Genomic DNA, 23,335 nt, shown 5'->3' on the forward strand with positions numbered 1-23,335 from the left:
GGAGAAACAGTGCAGCGACATCCCAAAGTCCACCGCGTCTCCATTTCTGCTGTCTTTCTGTTTTGCTTGTAATGCTGCAAGTTAATGGGCCGAACGCCCTCCAGGGCTGCGCACAAGGAGAATGCTTTAGAGTAACATGGAAAGAAAAACACTTTTAAGAGTATTCAGCGAAGACAGCCCACGTTTATTCATGTCATGCTGTGCACAGGAATGCCACTGCAGAGAGAGAGGAAGAAGATTGCGGCCTCAGTTCCCTTGGCCACCCCTGGAGTGGCTGCCCTTCAGAATGACACACAATCAAGGTGCGGGTGGGTGAGGGCGAGAGAGAGGGAGGGAGGGATCCGCTGACCGAATTTCATCTCCATTGGCAGCTTTATTTGCAGAGGTTTAATGCGAGGGACCGGCCGTTTCCCTTCTGCTAAGGAACACCTCCAAGAGGTGGCTTTGAGGATCGGGGAGGGTCCTTTCTGGAGAGGATATTTAATCTCTCCTGCATTCAACCAAAGCATGCCCCTCACAGGCACCAAAGCTGCTACGACCGAGCGGGTATACAACTGCAGCCTTCAAACACAGGCCGCATGACTGTCTGTCAGAGATGCTCTCGTGGATCCTGCACTGAGCGCTAAGGTCCCTTCTGATTCTATGCTTCATGGAATAACGGCATTTCTGGAGGCGAGCCAAAATGCCCAAATGGAACCTCCATGTTCAGAAGAAGTGTACTTAGAAGCTAATCTGATAATAAATTGCAGGCGGCTCTGGTTTGTTTCCTTGACTGGGTGGTGCCTGTAAATAAACCAGATGGCAGATTGGGACTCAGGGCACATCCAGCAGAAGTCCAGGCACAAGATTTGGGCCAGATAATGGCAGTCCTGAGGCCTCCCTCCCTCTTTCCAAGGACTGCTGCTTTTCAGGGAGACCTCCGAGCTGATGCCTCTCTCTGAGGATGTCAGAAACGCAGGGGCCCTTTTCGGCTCCACGCAAGAGACGCCCAGCTCCACTCTCTTTGTGGCTTTTCTCCAGCTGGCACGAGAGCAGGATCTGTCCCGTTTCCCCAGGACAAGGAGGCGTCTGGTTGCTGGATCAGCCTCTTCGATGGCACGTGTCAGTCGCCCGTATGGCCAGTGGCCAGCCAGGACTACTCCAGAGTCCATTCAGCCTTTTTCCCTTTCTTCCGAAGGCCCTCAGGTGAGCTGGGGCTTTCCAAAGAGCAGTCTCAGAGTACTGCAACGTTCCTTCTTTTTCCAAACAAGGAGCCATTAGCCTGCCCAAATTTTTTCCTTTTTTCCTTGCTAGTTCTCATGCACTTGGGTGGAAACAACTGACCTGCCCTTCCTGAAATGGCTTTTTCCAGCAGGTGCAGCTTCCTTTGCTTCCCTGTAGAATTTGTCAGGAGCAAGTTCTTGGGGTGGGGCGGTTAAACTGGGAGGTGGGTGCAGACAAGCAAGCTGCAGAGAGATGGTAATATTGCCCCCCCCCACTGTTGGAATTATCAGGGATCGACTCCGCATTGTCTCATAAGCATACGGGGGTCGCTCTAGCAAATCGCACCTCTATTGTGCTTGTGGGATGTCACGTGGGTCACCTGATTTCCACTTCCTCCTTCTTCTTGGGCTTGGGGATTAACAGTCTCCATTACTCATGGGCAGACTTGCAAGCAGGCGGGCTGCAGAATGCAGCTCTCGTCTCTAACATCTCCCTTGCACGCAGACTTTCTATTCCACATAGAAAGTGTCTAACAAGAACCAGTGATGATTAAGTGCTTTCTACTATGAACCTGCCTGTATCCAGATCTACTGAATAAAAGTAAGCTATCTCTATTTTCTTCATCTAACTACAGTGCGAAGACTGAATTTATTTCTGAACGTAATTAAGCTTAACGTGCAAGTTCTCTTTTGGTTCACGCTTCTACTCTGCAAGATTGCTGGTAGCTGCTTGGAGTTCTTTTATCCACCTTCAGAAACGCCATCAACCACCACTGCTGCTGCTTCACCAGAGAACATCCCTGCAAGAAACTGAGAAGGATTTCTCGGGCTCTTGAAGCGCAAGGCAGAAAAAGAGAGACCTCTTCCAGAAGAGGACATTGGGAGGGAGGCCGAAGGAAAGGGTTTTGCACTAGGGCAGCTCTGCGCTTGGCTCAACACCCTTCCACCTTCTGCTTGGAGAAACCAAGCCCACCAAGGCCTGGGACGGTCCTGGTCTTCCCCTCTTCCCCGCCTTCCTCCTGGTGTCTTTAGGGAGCACTGAAAAGGCCGGTGAAGCCCGTGCTCCCTCTGGTGGCAGCTCTGGGGATCATCTTCCAGCCCTTCCCAAGCCCCGAAACTGGCAGAGAAATTGGCACAAGGCATTTTTCAAAGAAGCCCTTCCCTTCACTCTTCATAAGAACCCACATCAACCATCTCGGAGAGGGAGAAGAACTTTCCTCGGGCCGCATGTAAGGTTTATAGGCTTCCGCCATGCCTCGCCTTACTCGTTGGCTGTGCTTACTAAATCGACCCCTTTTCTGGTTTGGCACCAAAGACCGAATCCTCGAAAGCTAAGCAGGGTTACAGCTAACCAGGCTTAGGCCACGCGAGGACAGAGCTGCCAGGCCAGGGCCGAGCCAGACGAGGGGTGGGAGGAGTGCTGCCGTCTTTCTGAGCTAATCGGATCCAAACGCTGCAGCTTATCCTTCCGGTATTTTTCCTCTTCTGCCGGGGATCTGAGGATCTGAATGTGGGCCTCCCCGTCTTTTCTAAGGGCCGAGACTTTGTGAGCAGCGTGCAAGAGCAGAGGGGAACCGCCAGGCGATGCCGCCGGTTCTTCTGATCTATGGCAACAGTGGCATTGGCTCAAAGGCACCAGCGCCCACTTTCTAAAGCACCTCCAGAGCATGCTGGGGATGAGCTACGAAAACAAGCCCTTTGGACAGAGGAGAAAACGCTTTGGGAACTGAAAGACATCCAGCGTTTCACCAGATCTGCCCGTGGGGGTCGTGGGTCCTCCACCTCTGGAGGCTTTTAAGAAGAAAGAGGCCGGCCAGTCCCTCCTGGGAACGGTTTCCTGCCCGATCCCAGTGCTCTCTGCCACTCCACAGGTCCAGGGTCCTACGAGATCACAAGTGTGACGTTGACTTTATTACTGCGGGTGGCCAAAGGGCCATCCCTCCTTCCAGGATCAGGGGGTGGGGGGCTACGGCCTTGGGGCCCAACAGAGGGGTCTCCCCAAAAGAGAGGGTTTAGTATCAGAGGGGATCAGGAGGGCCGATGCGTTTCCTCCAAGCCAGAAAGCGTTCCCAAGAGTCCTCCAGGGATATGTTCCAGGACAGCCAGCGACTTCAGCAGGTGAAAAACAACGGAATCAAAATTACAGAGAGAGGCAGCAAGCTGGGGAGAGGCCGGTGAACATTCCTCCCCCAGACTGCTCCTCTGCGAAGACGACATGGCAGGCAGGCGGAGACATCACAGGAAGGATGGGCAGGAAGGATGGACAGGAAGCACGCAAGCAATTTCCTCCACCGTCAGGCAGAGAGGTGAGGCAGAGGGCCGAAAGGAAAGCTGCTCTGGGTGTCCTCCGCCACCACACAAGCTTGGAGACCCAGCAGGGAGACAGGAGAGGTTTGAACCCTGTCGTCTACGCATCGGAACTGGGCTGCACACCCCTCCAGCTTCCTAGGAAGCCTGGCAGCCATGTCAGCCTGGCCCAGCCAAAGAGAAGTCCTGGCTGGGCTGGCTGTCCGATGTCCCCACTGCCAAGCCCAACAGTGTGGACCCTGCGGGCCTCAGGGGTCCCGACCAGAGAGGAAGCCCAGAGGAGCCCTTTACACCCCTGCCCAACAGGGAAGGGGGCTCTCACCTGCTTTCCCACAGGGACCTAGCCCTCTGCCCTGTCTCCAGGGCCAAGTGAGATTTTGCACAGCGGGTGGGAGGCTGCAGGCCAGGAGGCGGCCAAGAGCAGCTGGAGGAATGAGAATTCAGCCTGGCAGGGACAGAATCAGCCAGTCCATTAACAGAATGCCCCCTATCCCCAGGATGGGGGGGGGCTTCAGTTCAGAGGTTCAATGGTGATTTGAATCAGGTGTTTCCAAACCATCCCGGCAGCTGCCTTCCCTCTTCTACCGGCGAAGCAACCGATGGAAAGCAGGGAGCCCCGAGCGGTGCTTCAGAGGCGTCTTTCGGCGCTCATTTTTATCCCTGGGAAACGCCAGCAGGCCTGCCTGCGAGGGAGGAGGGGCCTTTTTTCACACACACACCCCACTTGCCTTGTCTGTACAGGACCCATCCCGGCATCTCCGAATTTCCCGTAACATTAAACCTGCGATGGGGGGCGGGGGCAAGGCCCGCCCCTTGGGACCACTCTGAATCCCACCCAGCCAGCAGGGCGAGGGATGAGGCAGAGCCCCCCCTCAGTTACTCCCATCGCTCGCTCTGCCAAGGCCGGGAGAGAGACAGAGAGTGGCCGCTGCAGCCTCTTCGCGGAGACGGTCGAGCCAAAAGAAACTTCTGCCAGGCCTGGCAGACTGCGGAGGACGGGGATTATTCAGGGCTGGTCAGCCTCCTTTCGCTCCTCTCTCTTCGGGAACGGGAACGGGAATCCAGATATGACCGTTAAAATGCAGCTCCTTGTTTTCCTCGTGGCCGGGGCGACTGTCTGCATCTTTGCCAAGGAAGGTAAGAACAGCACAAGATGTCCAGATCGGAGTGATCTTGCATGGGAAAGTCAGTATTTTTGGCAAAATAGCATCTCTGTACTTATTTTAGTTACCCGATATTTCAATCATCCCTCCCTGAACGCTCAGGGCTGTTCAGCGTTATAAAATCAGAACGCGATTTAAAATACGAGTCCTAAAAGTAAAAAGGAGCAAAGCTGAAACAGATGAAATGTTGCAACGCAAAAGGGTTTAATCAGCAAAACAGTTGCACGTAAAAGTTTCGTTCTGTTACCGCGCACTTACAGCCCCATCAAGCGAGTATAGATTGTTCCTAGTTTTCTGCAGGCAGCTTCACAACAACATGGGAAAAAGCCACCCACCGAGTGCGTTAGGAGGGGGAGACATAATGGGTGGGCAAGTAAATAAGAATGTTTGGGAAGAGGAATGCTTTTACTCATTCCGGGAAGTGAAAAATAAGGCCAACTTCGTCTACCAGTAAAAGAGTCGTTTTTCAGGATTCAAACATTCTTCCTTTTAATGCTGTATCCAGACAACCGAAGGTGCCCAACAGCCACGCGGTTTGGAAGGGGGAGGAATGGACATGGGGGTGGTGCAGGGGCTGCGCAGAGCCGGCCTGGTGCGTTTCGTAACTGCAGCCTGTAAATCTGGAGAATGGGAACAACGTTCTGCCCTTGCTCTGAAAGGAGCAGAGGGCCGCTGCAACTGAGTTGAGAAACCAAGATGGGGCAGGAAGGTGGCATGAAGAACCCCTGCCCCAGACAGGCTGCTGGAAGCACCGGGAAAGCCTCTGGGCGCTTTCTACTGCACGCCCAGCCCTAACGGTTTCCAAGGTGCCCGGGGCTTCCTGGCTGGGAAGGAAGGTGAAGGAGGAAAACCCTCCATGTGTGGAAGTGGTTTGCTACCACCTTCCTCTGAGGTATTTTTTCAACTTCCCATCCACCCCGCAGGGCTGTGATTCCCGTGTGGTCCCCCTTCCGAGTACTAGCCAGGTTTGACTTGGCTTAAGATCGGCCAAGGCCAGCCAGGCGCTCCTGCTGGCTCTCACTGAGGGAAGGTTAGGAAGGTCTTTTTCTAAAAACTTTCTCGGATGGCAGACTGGCACTTCCCAAAAAGGCCGGGGAGTGGGGTGGGGAACCAAACTGAAAAGGCCTGCAAGGCTCCTCTGGACTTAACCAAGCTTTTCAGCAGATACCTGCAGAAATACTCCACCCCCCACCCCCAGTTTCAATGCTTCTTTCTCCCAAATAGCAACAACAGTCTGTCCCACGTGTTTTGGGTGGTTCGCAATTGCACTGAGCCCTGATGTAGCTTGTCTGTTGTGGTGTCGTGGCTTGCAAACAATGATTCCTGATGTGCACCCAGACACTGTGGTCGCCAAGCATGCGTAATGCCTCCTGCAAACCGCGGCTTGAGGCAAGACGTGGCTGAAGCTGCCAAAGCTTTTGCCCAAAGGAAAATGTGTTGCCTGCAGAGGTTCAGCTCCAGCAAACACACAAAGCAGGAAGTGGCTCGGGAGTATCGACATTCAGACGTGCTGAAAAATCAGCAAGCAATCCTGGCTCAAAGCAAGGCGGGCATGTCTCTAGGGGGCAAAGGTCAGAGTTTTGATTCTGCCTCCTTTGCTGAGACGGTCCTTCCCCCCCACCCGCCAACAACTTCCCCTCCAAAATTCATTAGTGGCAGGCACAACCTTAGGGGCTCTGGAGCTGCCAGACAATAATGTCCAGGGCCACGTCAGGCCTGTGGGGGGCCTGTTCCTGTCTTAGGCACGTCAAAGAGGCCACGGGGGCCCTCTTCTGGATTAATTCAATTTGTGGAGAGGAACCAGCTGCAGATCCTCCCCAGACAACTCCTTTTTAAGATGATGCCCCTGAGAAGCAGGGCATCAGTTCGGAACCGCCGTGCTGCCCAGGCCACGTGCCAATCTAGCAACTGCGCTCGTCCAGCGCGTGGAACTTGGCTCGTTTCAGCCTTGACGCATATTTTCCGGCGCGTGGTGGGTCTGTTTATGAGACTATGGATTGTGTGACGTCCGAAAATGAGTTTGTTTTGTAACCAGGTTGGTCCTGCGAACAAAGCAGCTAAGCGGTGCCAGGACAGCCTCAGAGCGAACTCAAAGAGCAACCGAGACTTAGGACCGGGCATTACGCTGGTCTACGCCCATGATACAGATCTGACTTGATAGGTCCGGGCAGCTCAGGCCCTCCCGTGGCCATGGAAGCCCTCTGGCTGGCTCCCTCCCTCCCAGACCCAGCCACCTCACAGGGAAGTTGCTGGGGAGGTAAAATTAGGAGAGGCTCCAAAGCGGGTCACCCTAAGCTCTTGCGAGGTCTGAAAGGGAACAGCTGGGCCTGCGGGACACGCAGACTTTCCAGGAGGGACGGGACTGGCCAGCCATGGGTCAGCCTCTAGGAGCCGGCTTCTGGCGCTGCCTGAGGGGGTCTGCAGGGAGGACGGGGTCACAACTTGCGTCGGACATCACGAGGCGGGTGTGTAAGGTTCGCATCTGCAGTGCAAAGACGCCCCCCACGCACTGCCATCTCGCCATCACCGTGGTTTGTGGTGGGTGCTGCTGGTTCAGACTCCGGATTCTGAAAGCTGCCTGGCTGTCACTTCCCTGGGCCTGGATTTTTTGTGACTGCTGACCAAGAATGTGTTTGCGGACACTGAACTAGTCATGCGTTGTGCCAACCTCAGGTCACCCGTTTATGGCACAGAGTTGGCAAACCCAGAAGGCTGGGTAAACAATGATGGTTAATCATGGGTAGATAAACTGGACAAGCATAGCAGCTGGGTGCCTTGCTGACCACCCTGTAAGTTACTATAGAAAAAGCTGCTTTCACTCTGATTTGGTTTCAGGCACCAACATGTGTCATCATAATGAAACCAGACCACTGGGAGGGCCCTGTTTCTGCCTTTACAACACCTCAGCTGCAGCAACTATCGTGACCCCGAAAAACGTTGTTTTTTCATTCTTTAACAGAACCTTCCCTCCTACTCCTTCAAGCCACAGTTTTAAGATGAACTTTGACTCAGCTCTGTGCGTAACGCCTAATACCCATCGTTGCTAAATGTCAAGTTATTAGCTGCAGCCCTGTTCCTGGCCGAGTGCACCTTGGCAGGAAACTTGGGAAAGGAATGTGCTCGGTCAGATTCTGGCGCTGCAAAAGGCAATGAGTAATCCATGTCTGAATCAGCTTTCTGTAGAAAGAGAATTAAGTTTGCAACAGAAAGGAAATTGCACCATATTAGCCGAGACCTTTCTAGATCAGGTTGGCCAAATTACAGCCAAACTGGCACAATTACCAGATTTGGGGGCAAGGCCCAATTAGTCTTTCTGCCTGAGAGTTTTTCCAGTCGCTGAGGGGAGGCCTGCCACACAAAGCCCGGGACTCTGCCAAGCAGCCCAAAAGAATCCATTTGAAGATTCCCTCACTGCTGTTTCAGAAGCCCTCTCCTCCTCCTCAGCCATCTCATGCCGCAACGGCCAAACCACGCGTGGGGCCTGATGAACGATTCCTGCCTGGAAACGCCCCACGGTTTTCTGACCGGGCAGGGTGTGGGGGCACTGGCTGCGCTCTGCCCTGTGCACCAGGGTCAGGGAGGCCTCCAGTGACGCTGCTCTGCCAGGTCACCTTTGGTCCCAAAAGAGAAAAAGGGAAACCTGCTCGGAAGCTGGGCAGGGCTCCCCGCCTGGTTCAAAACAAGGGAGGACAAGCCGATCTCACAGCTGGGCAGATGCATCTTCCTCTGAGAAAATCTGAGAATGACCTTTGTGGAAACCAGGAGGAGCCCCCAGACCGGACGAGGCCGAGGCCCGCCTGCCCCAGTGCCCGGTCACAGAGCAGTCGGCCTGGGGCCTTCGGGAAGCCTCCGGGTGTGGCCAGAGGGCCGCTCCCTCTTCCCCCCGGCCTGAGCCCCAAGGTCAGCCGAGTCCACTTTCAGAGCTATCCGAACTGGCAGCGCCGCCCCACCTGGCAAAGGTCATTAGTTAGCCTGGTCCAGAGGGTAACCCAATGCAGCTCCTCGTTTTCTCATCATCTCCTAATTTGTCTACCGCATTTCCCCCAGAGGAAGACAACCCTGAACGTGACACGCGCTCGGCCGCGTAAAGGGTGGGTAGATGGAAATACCTTCCCCCGGACAGGTTCCCTACCTTCCCCAGCTCCCGTCGCCAGCCCTGGCTGAAACGCTCGAGATTCCCGCCTCTGCAATAAGAGGCTTCCCGCAGCACACTTTTATCTGCGTGCGCCTGCCAGAAGCCGTACTCCAAAACAGGGCCGAGCAAGGGCAAGACATAACATAACATTAAACTACTGATTAACCACCAGTTAAAATTAACTGCCTCTAAAATAAGGTAGCCTGTTGGCCAAAGTGACTGTTCCTCCCACGTCTCTGCCCAGAAACGCCTGCGCCCACGGAAGGCACACAGGTTCCCTCCCTCCTCCTGGCAGGTGCGGCCAAAACGGAGAAGAAGGCCAGGCGGGGAATGGGGTGCTGCCAGGATTGGGCATGTTTCAAGACTGGCTTCCCGGCCGTGCCTGGCACAGCCTCCCCGCCATTCCCTGAAGCAACAGGGCGCTTTCCAGTGTTCCACCCGGGCACAAGAAACGGCACCGCCAGTTCAAGGAGGCCTCTCCCAAAACCGAGTTGTGCCCCTTTGCTTCTGATTTGCGTGGGGCACTGTGCTCCCGAAAGGCCTAGAGCCCCCACCTCCCCACCATTTCGGAAGCGTGCCGAGCCTAAGAGTTGCGGGGGGGGGGGAGGGAAGAGGAAGGGAAAATGGAACTGGGAGAAGAGGGACCCAGGGGGAGGGGAGGGGGAGGGCTGCCAAAGGGTGAAACGCAGCCAGTGGACCAGCCGCCCCTCGGAGAGGGGGCTCGCCTATGCTCTGGGGCAGCAACATCTGCCGTCCCTGCCCCCCACCCATTTCTGTTGCTCCTCTTGTGTCTTGTCCAGCAACCACACCACAAGCGGAGGGGGAGTTGGCCACGGCCCCCGCAAGGGCCAGCGAGGCTTCAGACTATTCCGAAGTGCCCACCCTGGTGAGTATCCGCTCCCCTTTGAAAAGGGGCAACTGGGTCTGGGCGGGCAAGGCTTCGACAAGCCTTGGGCAAAGAGAGTCCTGCCCATTTCCTTCTAGCTCTTCGCAGAAGTCCATTAGAAAAACCAGGGACCCCTCCCTCCATGCAAAGAGAGGACCAGCTACCCAGTTATCAGTCTCTGGCCACTGTACCTGGCTGTCCATCATGGCACAGAATCAGGTCAACTCAGCAGCCAAACAAAGCACAGCGTTTTTTTTTAAAGGAGACTCAAAACAGGTGAATTGCAAGAAGAATATGAATGTTCCCTAGTGGAAACCCTGATCCCTATTTTCCCTATTCCTATTATTGACACTGTCTTGCACACATGCTTAGTCATGCTGTTTGCTTGAAGCTCCTTGTGGCCTATTCAGCAAACCATGGTTTACTGCTGAGCCTACACACTCTTTGTCCTTAAGTTCAACAAGGCCCTTGGTTAGCTTTGCTGCCACAAAGGAGCAAGGGCAGCCCTTTAAGAGACCCCTGTTACTGTTATTGTTACTTGCATGGCTCACGTCCAAGGCTCGCTGGCTGAATGGGGGCTGGCCATTCACTCAACGCAACCTGGCCGTCTTCCACCTGTCCGGGGTGGGGACCCACATAGGTCTGCTTGAGCGTTCTGAAGTACAGTGAGATATAAATGCCCCCCTTCCCAACTTCCCAAGCCGAATCTCAGAAAGGGTCCTCTTGGAACAGAGAGATTCCTGATGAATCACCCTTCCCTTGAATCTGCCCATCCGGCGGGAGGCCTGTCAAAAGTCCCCCTTTTCCTGAACTTCGGGATGTGGACAAGATGGCAGGCCTTCTCTGTGATGGCCTCTGTACCCACAGAGGGTCGCGAAGCCCCCTCCCTCCCTTCTAAATGACAATTTAGAAGATCACTGAAGACTGTTTTGGTTCACCAAATCTTCAACCATGATTAAATGTTACTGGCGTCCACCACGTGGGAGGGCTGATTTATGGTTGTTGCTGTTGATAATTTTTAATCTGTTAAAACCCTTTTGACTTGGGCAGGCAAAGAAAGAAAGAAAGAAAGAAAGAAAGAAAGAAAGAAAGAAAGAAAGAAAGAAAGAAAGAAAGAAAGAAAGAAAGAAAGAGAAAGAAGGAAGGAAGGAAGGAAGAAAGGAAGGAAGGAAGGAAGGAAGGAAGGAAGGAAGGAAGGAAGGAAGGAAGGAAGGAAGGGGGAGGGAGGGAGGGAGGGAGGGAGGGAGGTTGGTTGGTTGGTTGGTTGGTTGGTTGGTTGAATGAGACTGCAGGCTGATAGACAGATAGATAGATAGATATTGAATGAGACCACCCCAGTTTGGTTACATTAATAGGCAACTGCCTCTTTCAGGAACTGATTACTACGGACAGCATCTTGCCTTCCACTGACCTTGGTGAGAACACAACTGACCCAGAACTTCCAGAAACCTCTAATGGTACGGCGTGTCTGCATGTGGGTCATCTGGGAGATTTGTAATGGGGCAAAAAGCACGAAAACATCCATTTTTTAAAAGAAGTATCCGCCACCAAAACAGCGTCAGCCACTCTTGCTGATGCTCTACGAGGTTGTGTTGACAAGCCGACCCCAAGCTGACAGTTACATAATGAATACGGCAGATCAGGTAACCTCCCAAATTAGCTGGTCTTCCATCCCCTCCCCGGGGCAAGCTGGTCCCACGCCAGCCCTGGCAGTCGGGCCAAAAGGGGCCTGTATATAGAAAACGGGGCGCAGGCCTGGGCTGAATCTCAAGGAACGGACTGAGGGACGATTAAGTTGCTTTCTTGGGTTACCGCAATCCTTACTTGAACTCGGAGCCACGCTAATGAGTGCTGCTCCTCTTGTGTAACAGAAAACCAGCGGGCTCTCCTCTGGTTTCCTGACAAAGCAGAACCCTCCTCCTCATGCTGGTTGGGAGGCCAGGCGAAACAAGCTTCTTCGTGAGACACCAGCGGGGCCGATTCTTTAACGCCATGACCCGGGAAGGGGGACCCCAAATTAAAGGGGGACTGCAAATGGACTAAGGCGCCACCCCACAGCCCTCTGCTGAAGCCAGAAGAAAGCCTCAAGGAACTGGAAGGCAACTCGTCCTGTCCAAGGAATGAATGTAATAAACGAGCATCCAAAATTATCAATACAAGAGAAACTCCGTAGCTCAGGGCTGAACTGTGGAGTCCCTGGCGCCCTCTGAGCTTGGTGGTTTTCTTGCAGACGTTTCATGACCCAACTGGGTACCGTCATCAGTGCGAGGGAGGGTGGGGTTTGCTCCCTGTTGATATACAGTAGCTTGCCCTGCCAGTGTTGGGTGGGGTTGGTTTTCTCCCTGGTAGTTCCCTGATTAGGGTGTTGTTTTCTGCCTGATTGTTGGTCTCCACCAACCACCACCACTCCAACACTGGCAGGGCAAGCTACTGTATATCAACAGGGAGCAAACCCCACCCTCCCTCGCACTGATGACGGTACCCAGTCGGGTCATGAAATGTCTGCAAACAAACCACCAAGCTCAGAGAGCACCGAGGACTCCACATCCTGAATTATTTTGGATATTCTGAGTCTGAATTTGAAAGGCAGCTGAGAAAAGCTGGCCTTGTTTTTTTTTAAGGTTGTTATTATTTATTTGTTTATTTATTTAAATTGATTAAAGTCACATTTTTACATTTTTTTTAAAGTTCTTACACAAAGCGCAGCTATCCGAGAAAGGGTGCGGATCTTGATAAAATACTGAAATTGCTAGAAATCTATCACCTTGACTGGATTTTCCAGATTTAGCGTATTTTTCTTAGAGGTCAAACGAACAGCCATCCCTGCTGTCCGTCTTCCTCCCTGAGGAGGGGCAGACTGAAGGGAAATTCGAAATATAAATAAATATAAACAAATACGATGGGGTTCAAACAGCCCGAGGATACCCATCAAAGGGAAAAACCTTTCCTTCGCTGGTGCTCTAGAAGGCGGAACTCTTATCTGAAAGGCTAAAATTACCAGAGGGTAGTAGATTTTGGTTGGGGGCTCCTAAATAAGGAGTTCGCAACTTGTGGTCTGCATAAGTACGTTGCAAGTGGCCTTTGAGGATGAGAGAACACAACAATAATATAATTTCATGAACCTCTAGTACGATATTTGCAATAGAATGCTTCCCAGACTTCCTTCTATAAATGAAAAATCTCCTGTAGCTTGCCATGGGCCTGAGATCGGTATGATGAGGCACCACAAATACTTCTGCAGAGGTATAAGCTTGTTTTTGCAAGGTTTTATCTCCCAAAGCTGCAGTCAAAAGCAGAAAGCCAGCAAACCGCTCCTGATAAATCTGAGTTTTCCTCCAGGAGAAAGAATAGGATTCACGAGAGAAGGCTCAGTTTATCGAAGCCGAGGGAAATTTAGAAGTCAGAGGTTCATCTGGTATTTGTGGCTAACAGTGAAGGCAGATCCCCCAAACTCTTACTTCCAAGACAGATTATATACACCTATATATAAGCCAGTAACTTTGATTCATTTTGTTAAAAAAAAATGGGGGAAGAAGCCACAAAAAATGATGACATTAACAGATTAAATATTTGACCGGAGCCTTCTGTAATTCTAGTCTTACCCTTACTATCTTTATTGATTGGATGCCACCGAACATAACATTCTTTTAGCCTAACACAGCTTCTTTTTAATTTCTCCATCCATATCACAAGCCGTACTTAATTCAAGCAGAGAACCAGTGGGGGGTTGAGCGGGAATGTGATTTCCAGTGTCGATCTGGCTGCTGCCAGCAGGGCAATTAACACAACTTTTAGATATTAAAAAAACGATCGTAATTTTACTTCTGCTACAAACGGTTTGGAGATAATACGCTAATTATCTTGCTTACCATACTCCATAATATTTTTATTTTAGGGCCTGCCCACCAAAGATGTAAAAGAGTTCCTTTCTGCCCCCTCCTTTCCAGCAATTTTGGGAGTCTGTGGGTTTAATAATCTGTACCAGGGTACACAGGGCTGTGGATGAATTACCTTCAGAGAGCTCTCCCCAACCAATGCAGGCCCAGCCCAGCAAGGCTCCTAACTTGCCAGTTGTTATAATCTGTTTCCTACATGTTTCTCCTCTATCTTTTGAGTTTCACATCTATACCAGCAGCGCCAAAATGTTTGTATGAGGGCACCTGTTCCCTTCTCCTCCCTGAGGTCTCCTTCACTGAGAGTGCCAGGAAAAGGCCCTGGCTGAATGGCAGAAGCAGCTGGTCACCAGCTGGGCAGGTGGCTCACTTCCACTGGGGCCTGCCTGGTGTGTTGCGGTACAGAAGGCCCTTTTGCTTCTAGGAAGGGATCAAATCTCACGCCGCACCCTGACCTCCTGGTTTAAGGCCTGCAGCCATCCCGTGCCCAGCCCCATTTGTCAATGGTGACAAGCTACCATATTCTGTCATGGTATTAGCCCAGTAATTAACCATGCCACATGTTAACTGCTTACAACTACCATATTCCTTTGGCAGCCCCTTCTCTCTTTCTCTAGTGTTCCTCTTGGGCCCTGCTCCGAGGCCAGGGGGGCAGGGAGGAGATGCCAAACACCTCCTGAAACGAACAAAATGATCCTCGGGGTCCCATGGAACGAGGCGAGAGCAGAGGCAATTATTTCAGAGCGCAGGAGCTGCTACCCAGAAGCCCCGCCTGGTTTGTTGTTTGTTGCCCATGCATTACGTTGCGGTGCTCAGCGGGATACGGCAGAATAGATTGTGCAGGAATCACGCGCACAGCCTTGCTAGCCAAGCTGCGCTTCTTTTAACTCTCAACGTACTAAAGAGGAACTTCAGCAAACAAGTCAAAAGCCAACACGTGCGAACGTCCCATTGCAGCCATATGCACCGCGGGCCACACCAACAGCATGCAAGAGCTTGAACAGGGTGTGGACATTCAACCCCCCCCCCCAAGCTTAGCAGGCCCACCAGCACAGTCTCTCTTTTGCAGAGCCTCTTAAATACACGGGCGCCCAGAGCCTTCGCCACCCAGAGCGCAACGGTAAACGAACGTACAACACCAAGCCCGGGAGGGAGGAAGCACCCAGCAAGCAGTCAGCCCAGACACGTGCGGGGAGGAGGCGGTGACAACTGAACCACACTGATGCTGGTTTGCTGAGTTCAGATGCATGGGTGCCACCTCCTGCTGAGTGCGGGCTTTTCAGATGCCGATAACGCATTGACCGCTCAGGCCTTTGAATCCCAACCTCAACAAGGCCCAAGAGCGGGCACAGAGGCCTCCCCACTAAACCTCGCCAGCTCGTCACCAGCGTCTTCCACACCTTCGGAGGTGACGCTCGCTGCATCCATGAAGGCATCCTGAATAGCCACACAACAGGAGCCGGCAGCACACACCTAAGCAGTGACGCAACGAAGCCAACCCACACTAATTCTTTTTGCATTTGCATCCCTTGGGGGTGATCTCGAGCACGACGCTGCCCACACATGCCGAAAGGCCTGTTCTCCTTCGGAAAGCCCCACATTCATCCTCCCGCAGGAACCGTCGCCCAGCAGCAGCAGCAGCAGCTTACCTTCCAACCTGCTGGGCAAGGCGGGGACGAGCAGGGAAGAACAGTCCCTCTCACTGGGCTGGGCTCCTGTGGCTGGTCAGAGCTTCCCCTCCAGGGCACGCATGTGGCATGTGTGCTGCGAGCGCAGCTGGCCTGGGAGCCAGTGCACCCTCTGGGGCCCCCGTTGGCACAGGGGCCGGGGACCAGTCAGGCTCAGTCCCCGCCCTTGCCAAAAACGTGCCGCCCATCACGGCAGATGCACCGAGGCCACTGGAACGGTGGCTCGGCTCTTCCCAAGGCCGGTTTGTGCTTCAGGGAGAGTCTGGATGCCAGCACTGGATTTCTCTCGGGCGGAAGCCCCAAGGTCCAAGCCTTCCCAGGTACCTCCGGGGCCCCGACTGGCCCTCCTGGCCAGCAGCCGACGGAGACGCGGCCCTGCAGTTTAGAGCAATAAGTCTGGCCAGAGGTCGCCGGGCTACAACTCTGACTGTACCCCAAACCTGGCTGGCAGAGGGTGGTGAGCTCGGCCATCTGATGTGGCACCCGGAGAGAGCAGCTTTGCCCTCTCACTGGATGGGAGCCGTTTCCGACCAAACGAGCCTCGCTTCCGAGTAGACTCAGCATCAGACGGTACGGTAACGGTGCTTCTCCCAAGTGACGTTCCTCGTCTCTCTGCTTTCCCCTGCAGACAGCCTGGAAACGGCCACCCTGGTTGGCATCATCGTTGGCACCATTGCGGCTATTGCGGTGGCCACGGGCATCATCATCGCCGTCGCCAAGAAAATGTCGGGCAGGTACTCGTAAGTACTTTGCTGGGCGGGGACTGTGGCGAAAGGGGGGGGCAGGGGTCCTCTCAGTGCAGCACTGCGGGAGCTCGCGTGGTCGTCAGGGGGGCGTGTCGCTGACTTCAACTTAAGCATGCCGGTGCAGTGGAGGAACCGGCTGATCTCTCCTCCTCCTCGACAGCACGCGGCTTTGCCCACACGTTCTTCGGCTTCCACAGCCACCTGGGATTGAAACAAACAGCGACGGGCATTATTTTTCTAGGCAGGCTACTGTCAAAGATACACTTTTTAAAACACCGTTATTCCACTTCCCCCGATTCCTTTTGTGTTTTTGCCCGGCTGCCAAGATGATTTAGCTTTCCTTTAGTGCGGTTCCTGAGCCCCCTCCTGCCAGCTGGAAGAGGGGGCTGGCAAGGTGTTTCCAGCAGCCTCCCTGCCGGCCCCCACTCCGTATCCGTATATTGATCAGGAGATGCAAATCCATTCTGCCTCCCCAAAATGCTGGCTAAGCCAAATCCTCAACTGCCACCTCCACCTCCCCTCGAAACAGACTGCTTGCCAGAATATGGAAAATTGTCGATGTTTGTATTTGAATCTGGCCCCAATGACACTAAATCGCACACGCTAAACATTAAAAACACCACCTTTAAAAAATTGGTTTTAATTGCGACTTCAAAATCAGAAAAGGCTGAAACTGAGAACTCTAAACATCCCATGGATATTTGCTTAGGTAGAGAGGAGGATAAACCATGGATTTGTGGATTTATCTGGTTCAGCCAGTTGCGAGGCAGAGTCCACCCTTAGCCACAGAAGCTCAGCATGTGACTTTGGGCCAGACCCTTTCTCCCAGCCAGACTACCTTACAGGGGTGTTGTAAGGAAAAGAGGAAGGGAAGGACTAACTGCCATATAAACATTCCTGAAAGAAATGTCCTGTATAACCCTAAACTTACACCATTTCTTCCTTTCTTTTTTTTCCCCAGGCCCTAAACCTCACTGAAGAGGGAGAAAATTTGCATCGGAAAGCCACTTTCTGATTTTAGGGGGAAATCTCTTGTATTAGCATGGGACTATGATCTGTGGGAAGAGTGACTGGATGTCTGCTAGCTGATTAGAGATTCCACACTATTTCCTCACAAGGCCTTGTAATCCGGCCTTCAAAGAATTTTAAGTACATTGCCAGGGAATGGTAAAAGAAGTGTTTTTTTCCAAAAAAAAGAAAAGAAAGAAGAACAAGCCAGCTGTTTTACCTTTTTGATCCTGTTTACAGGTAGTAAAAGTAAAGGACCCAAGTGCCATAGGACAGGATTCCTAGAACAAGATGGGCACCCACACTTCATATTCCCACAGGTTCTTTCTCTTTTGCGTTGTTTTTCAACCCGTGGCACTGTTTGGGCAAGAGATCGGAGTGCATCTCTTACACAGCTGGGATGCCCTTCTGCATTCTGAAGTAAATGCAGTAACCAACATGACTATCTGGACATCCTGCCCTTCAAGAATTTCAAGCCCAGAAAGGCCTAAAATTCAAGCCTAGCCTTTGAATCCATCTCGGAGCCTTCTTGCTTAGAGAGACACTTCCTTGTCGATTGCAAAGCATACCGGTTAGTCCTCCTCCCAGGGGAAGTTCAGATGTTATGGCTGCCGTAAGCGGTAACGATGGACAACTGTCTGTGCCCCAGGAACCTGGGGGGTACTGATGGGGTCTCTTGCACTGCCTTTCTGGTTGGGGATTAGATCACCTCAGAAAACGCATTAAGAGCTGCACACACGAGATTCCCTCCAGCTTTCAAGGAAGGGGGCGGATGGATGCAGAGATGTTGTGGGATGCCTAAAACCGGCCACTCCTTTTGCGCCTAAGTACCCTTGTTCTCCTGCCCCATCAGGCACACGGAGAGCTCCTTGCGGATACGGGATCCTGGGGACACGGGCCCTGCCTGGGCCTCTCTGCCTTTCCCCATCCCATGAATTACAATTGGGCAGGGGATTTGGAGGGCTTGGCGAGACGCAGGGGGGCAAAAGTAGTTAAGTCTCTCCCTCCCTTGGGCAGCCCTCAACCCTGCCCCCTGCACTTCTTCCTTTCCCTATTTAAAAGTGGGGTAATTCTGAAGACCCATTAGCGCTTAATGCGTCTTCAGAGTTACCCCCACTTTCAAATAGGAAAAGCAGAAGTGCAGTGGGCAGGGTTGAGGGCTGCCCAGGGGAGGGAGAGACTAACTGTATATATAATTTGGTCCACCCACTTTGTAGAAATGCTCTAAGAGGATGCTGGCACAAATGTGACCACCACTGTAAGACAAAGAGGTTGCTGTTGCACATCCATGAAAATTTATGGAACCAGTCAGCTGATGGCAACTGGCATAATCAGTCCAGTCAAATGTGGTTAGCCAGACTGCAACCCATGATGATGTATTATACACTTGAAAAAAAGCAGAGAAAGCAGCCTCCAAGCATTCATGTGCTCTCTTCTTTGTACATGTGTGCTAGACATGCAGCCCCTTCCCGCTTCAAGATTTAATTTCTAGAAATCCTGGGGACATGACTGAGCCCCAAATTCAAGGTGAGTATTTTAAAGAAGTATCTTCAGTAATATGAGAGCCAGTCTGGTGCAGCGGTTAAGGCATCAGGCTAGAAACCAGGAGACAGTGAATTCTAGTCCCGCCTTGGGCACGAAGCCAGCTGGGTAACCCTGGGCCAGTCACTTTCTCTCAGCCCTAGGAAGGAAGCAATGGCAAACCACTTCTGAAAAACCTTGCCAAGAAAACTGCAGGGACTCATCCAGGCAGTCTCCAAGAATCGGACACAAGTGAACGGATTAAAAAAAAAAACTTCAGTAATACTTTTGACAGCAGATTGCAAGCGACATTTGACAAGAAAATGAGAGTTAACTGTGTGAAATCTGCCCCTTAGTCTGTGCACCTGTTTTTGGTCCCTATATCTAAAGAAAAGACCATTTAGCAAGACTTGGAAATTCAACAAGGTCCCAACAACCTGTATTTCAGCGTATCTGAATGGCATCCGATATCACTACCCCAGGGGATGGGGCATGTGTTGTTTCCCCTCCCACCTAAAGCAAAACTTGTCAGCCGCATGGAATACGTGCTGAAGGCCTGCTGCAGCAGAGAGACCTTTATAATGTCAGCTCCCTCCCAAAAAAGGCTCAAAGTTTTGTGCCGTTGGTTACTGAAACAGCAACACTTTGGAAATAAAACCTGTCTTCTGTAGTAAAATTTGAGAATGGTCTACTTTTTCAGCAATCAGCCAGCGAGATGCATGATTGCTTGCTAAAGTTGGGATGGAGAGAGAGGCCAGGGCTGTCTTCGACCCGTCCCCTGAACAGTTCCTGCCCCAGCAGGCTCTCTCCCTCTTCCCTCCTGGCGGGACTCAAGAACAGTCAAGAAGTATCTCAGGACGGATGCAGGACTCACAAGCTGCTCTGGGGCTAAGAAGGGAAGTTAAAACATCTGAGATGATGGAACAGGTGACACGCACCTTACTAATAGTTCAATGAATCTTCCAGTTCATTTCTAAGAGAGGCTCTTTTATCACAGATGATTTAGCCGAGAACAGCTTGCAGACTAGTTTTTCAAAGTACTTTCAAATTAGTTTCTCTTGTAATTGTGACCATTTTTCACCCCATCAAGTTATCAACAGGATTCACTTAGAGGAAGAGGACCAGGGACAACCAAGAGGTAAAAGGTAAACAGCAACCAGACAGTTTACAAGCTGGGAAGAATGGATGTCTCTCTCTCTCTCTCTCTCTCTCTCTCCCGCCTCCATATTCCGGGATTCCAGTCTAATACTCACAGCTTAAGATCAGTCCACCAGCAGGCTGTTAGGTTTTTGCCCCAGCACAGTTCATTTAAGTCTTTTTTTTCTCCCTTCCTTCTCTGTCTCTTTATTATCAACCTGCAGATATGCATTTTAATGCAGCGCCAAGAGAAAACTTTAAATGCCAGCTGCAGGCCCTGTAGGCTGTGAGGAACAAGCTGAATCCATGGACCCACACAGGTCCACGGGCACCAAAGGCCAAGGACGGTCCCTCTCTGAGTTGAGAATTGTCAGTGTTCTGCTCGGTGCCAACTGCTTGGCAGCAGGGGCAGCAAAGGGAAACTGCACCAGGCTCAGGGGGGTCAGTCCTGTGCCCGCCTAGGGCAGGTCAGAGAGAACCAACCTTCTGGCATCTTCTGGAATGCGACCACCACATTCTTGACTGACCACAATAAATGCTCCAACTGCAGTGAGATCAGCCCTTTGAATAAACAGAAAGACTGCCATTTTCTTGGGAAAAATGCTTCGCTTTCCAAGAGAAAGACGCTGAAGGGGCATCAGAGGTCATCTAATCTAGCGCCTTGCTTAAAACGGGAGGAAAAAATTGCTAAACATGATCCTTAGGTTAGTTTCATCACTGCCGTTTTGTGAAACTGTCTTAAAAGCAGCGGAGGGGATTAGAAAAGTTCAATTTCTTCACGGCTTTTCTGCTCAGTTCTGCCTTTTATTGGGTAATACTCCTTAATTCCAGTTTTAGCAGCTGAATTTTTTGTGAGAGAGGAGTCCCTGCAGCGTCCCCAAGGGAACTGCCCATTGTCTGGATCCTTTTCCTTCCCACGGGTGCACATATGTCCCCTCCCTGAGAAATCTCCCTGACGCTTTCTAGTAAAGGCAAAAAATCTGCGCTTCTTGCCAGGAACTAATTCCAGGCGTTCAGTGGAGCAGACTGTGATCCCCCCAACACGACGTGCTAATAAGTCGGTTAGTCCCCAAGGTACCACAGTAAACCTTTACTGTGCAGCTGTTTTCACACAACACACACAGCTTAGTTAATGTTAGCCTTGGCTAGCTTTTGATGACTTAATATATTGTGCAAACTCCGTCTTTTCAGTTAGTTTCAGGCTAAACCTCCTGAGCGCACCTAGAAAATGGACTGGTTTTGTAGCCAGATTAAGCACATTTGGCAGAGACGGCCTGTGTTGGTTCTGCCAGAAAGAGAGGGCAGATGACGAGGGTAGTGGGAGAAACAGAGCCCCCGCTGAAAGATGGGACATAAATGTAAAAATGCAGCACACGGAACGGCAAGGAGGAAAAACGGTGTCACAATCTGGCATCCCTGGAGCTACATTCTGGGCTTTCGTTCAAAGTGCGAAGAGCAACATTTCCTGTTATCTCCCACTCTGTTCTTCAAACGTATTTTTGAAATGCTCTGGCACATCCTCCCCGCTGTAGTCCACTGATTCGGCTTCATCATCTCGGAAGGAGATGGTTCCCCCCAGAGGATGCAGCTGTCACCAACCAGAGCCAACCCCATCTTCTCCCGCGCCGATCCGGTTTTGGTTCAGCTGACGTCCCTCTCCTCCCGGTTTCCACCTCCGTGCGAACAATTCCAGGGCAACTCCCGCCAAGGCCGGGATCCGCATCCTGAGCCGCCGGCTGCCCCCTTGGGGGGATGGAGGCCACAGCAGACCCTGGACAGAATCCCGCCCCGCGCGGGGAGAGCGCAAGCGAGGCCGAGGGCGCACGCGGGGATGCCGGGCGAGGGGCGGGCAGGGCCGGGGTCGCTCCAGCCGAGGAAGCCCCCCGGGGACCCCGGCCGCCCCCCCTCCCCCGCCGCCCAAGAGCCGCGGGGCGGGCGGCGGCGCCGGCCCGGCTCTCCTCCTCCTCCCTCGGCGGAGGCGCCCCGGCCTCGCCCTCCGGCCCCGGCTCCCCCGGGCTCTCCTCCCGCCTCCCTCGGCGGGCCCCGGGGGCGCAGCGGGCAAAGGGGCGCGAGCACGCGGGGGCCCGCACCGGGAATGGCGGACATTCAGAGAGGGAGGCCTCGCGCGCCGGTCAGGTCCCCGTCCTCCCCACGAGCACAACAGCCCCGCGAGGTGGGCCGGGCCGGCGAGGGGAGCGGAGGGGAGGGGAGGGGAGGGCGCGCGTGGGGGGCGCGACCGGAAGCGGGGCGGCGCCTGGGGGGGCGGGCGCCCCGGGGAGGGGGGCATCCCGCGGGCGCCCCGCCCCGCCCGGCCCCTCCTCCGCGGCGGACTCACCGGCGCCGTCCCTCCCCGCGGGCCGCCGTGAGGGGAGAGGGGCGGGGCTTCCGGCCCCTGCCCGGCGTGGCGTCACTTCCGGGGCCGCCGCGGCCAAGATGGCGAGCGGAGGGGCCGCCGGGGGCCGGGAGCGCCGCGCAGGTGAGCCGCCCCGCCCGCCCCGGGCCGCCGCCGCCGCCCCCTCGCGGGAGGCCGGGGTGCCGGGGGGCGGGCCCCGGGGCGGCGGCTCAGCCCGCGGCCTCCCGCGCCGCCGGGAAGCGCCTCCCGCGCCGCCGTCGCCGGGGGGCCGGGCCCGGGAGGTGGGCGGCGGCGCTCCGGGGCGGCTGCGCCGAGCCCCGCTCCTGCCGGGAGCCGCGGGGCGGTTCGCCCTGCCGGCCCCTGCCGGGCGTCCCAGGCCGGCCCGCCTGGCGCTTCGGGGCGGGGAGGGCGCCGGTTTGCCCCGACTTGGGCCGGGGGCTCCAGGCCTGCTACCCTCCGCGGGCTTCTCGTCCTTCCCGAGATCTCGGCCGGAGGAGGAGTTAATAAGCGGGGCAGAAATTAACTCGGCAGGCTTTTCGTTAACCGAGGCGGACGTAATCTAAGCTGGCCGACGAGGTTCCAGCCAGTTCAGGGTCGCCAGAACGACGGGAATCTTCTCCCAGGGCGGCCCTGAGGACGCATTGGCAGCCCTGGGGATTGTGACGGGGCCCGGGGGGGGGCTCAGTAACGTTACAGCCATTTCAGAAGCATTTGGGGGGGTGCCATTTGGTCCGTCAAGGGGCCGGCCATTCCGAGGTCATACTCTGGAATAGCCAGACGGTTGGAAGGCAGAACGGTCCTTTCCGCGGTGAGAGTGTCCCCCGATGGAGCATCATCCCATGCGCCTCTTTTGACCCTTGCAGAGAGACCGGTGGGCGTGTGGTCCCTCCCACTGTGGCTGGTCAGCTGCTTTCTGGCTTCATGAGATGCTGAGCCTAGCTTTGGTTTCTGCCCACCCCCCACAAGGAGCCCATCGTCTCCCGTACAAGGCGGGCGCGTTGTAAACACTACAAGCGGGTGGTGGTGGCGGTAAACGGATTTAACCTGTGCCTCCAGTATAGTGCAGGGCAGAAACTGGATGAAGACTGGTTGTACCATCCTACAACTCATGCTATTATATAGAGTGCGTTATGCTGCATAGCAATGCCTGTGGCACATCGTTCAATCACTTCAAAGCCCTGTGCAAATATTAATTCCTAATACGGTTACATTTTTAATTATATAGATGAAATAATGGGGCGAGAGACTTTTACAATTACTTACTTAAATCACTTTTAATCATGCGTTTAGATGCAT

General features: G+C 53.5%; 3 protein-coding genes across 9 annotated transcripts in view; 2 read left to right on the forward strand and 1 right to left on the reverse strand.

Annotated features, from left to right (window-relative positions):
• Positions 1-23,335, reverse strand: part of LOC134507016 (ATP-dependent RNA helicase DDX19B) — a 445,506-nt gene that overhangs the window by 95,827 nt on the left and 326,344 nt on the right. The gene's annotated exons all lie outside the window — the stretch shown is intronic.
• On the forward strand, positions 4,364-18,104 carry PDPN (podoplanin). The gene is made up of 5 exons (XM_063317704.1): positions 4,364-4,646; positions 9,608-9,693; positions 11,066-11,150; positions 15,903-16,014; positions 16,982-18,104. Exons 1-5 carry the CDS (start codon positions 4,364-4,366, stop codon positions 16,986-16,988), a joined length of 573 nt encoding a protein of 190 aa, XP_063173774.1. The 3' UTR covers positions 16,989-18,104.
• PRDM2 (PR/SET domain 2) overlaps positions 22,100-23,335 on the forward strand; it is a 29,546-nt gene continuing 28,310 nt past the window's right edge. For 5 of the 7 annotated variants that reach the window (XM_063317543.1, XM_063317544.1, XM_063317540.1 and 2 more), the window contains exon 1: positions 22,100-22,162. The gene's annotated coding sequence lies outside the window, so the exon portion shown is untranslated. Of the gene's footprint in view, positions 22,163-22,582; positions 22,616-23,335 lie in introns of those variants that run through there. The other 2 variants (XM_063317541.1, XM_063317545.1) reach the window with 2 other exon arrangements.

The sequence above is a fragment of the Candoia aspera genome, chromosome 18 (assembly GCF_035149785.1).
Source record: "Candoia aspera isolate rCanAsp1 chromosome 18, rCanAsp1.hap2, whole genome shotgun sequence".
Classification (NCBI taxonomy): Eukaryota; Metazoa; Chordata; class Lepidosauria; order Squamata; family Boidae; genus Candoia; species Candoia aspera.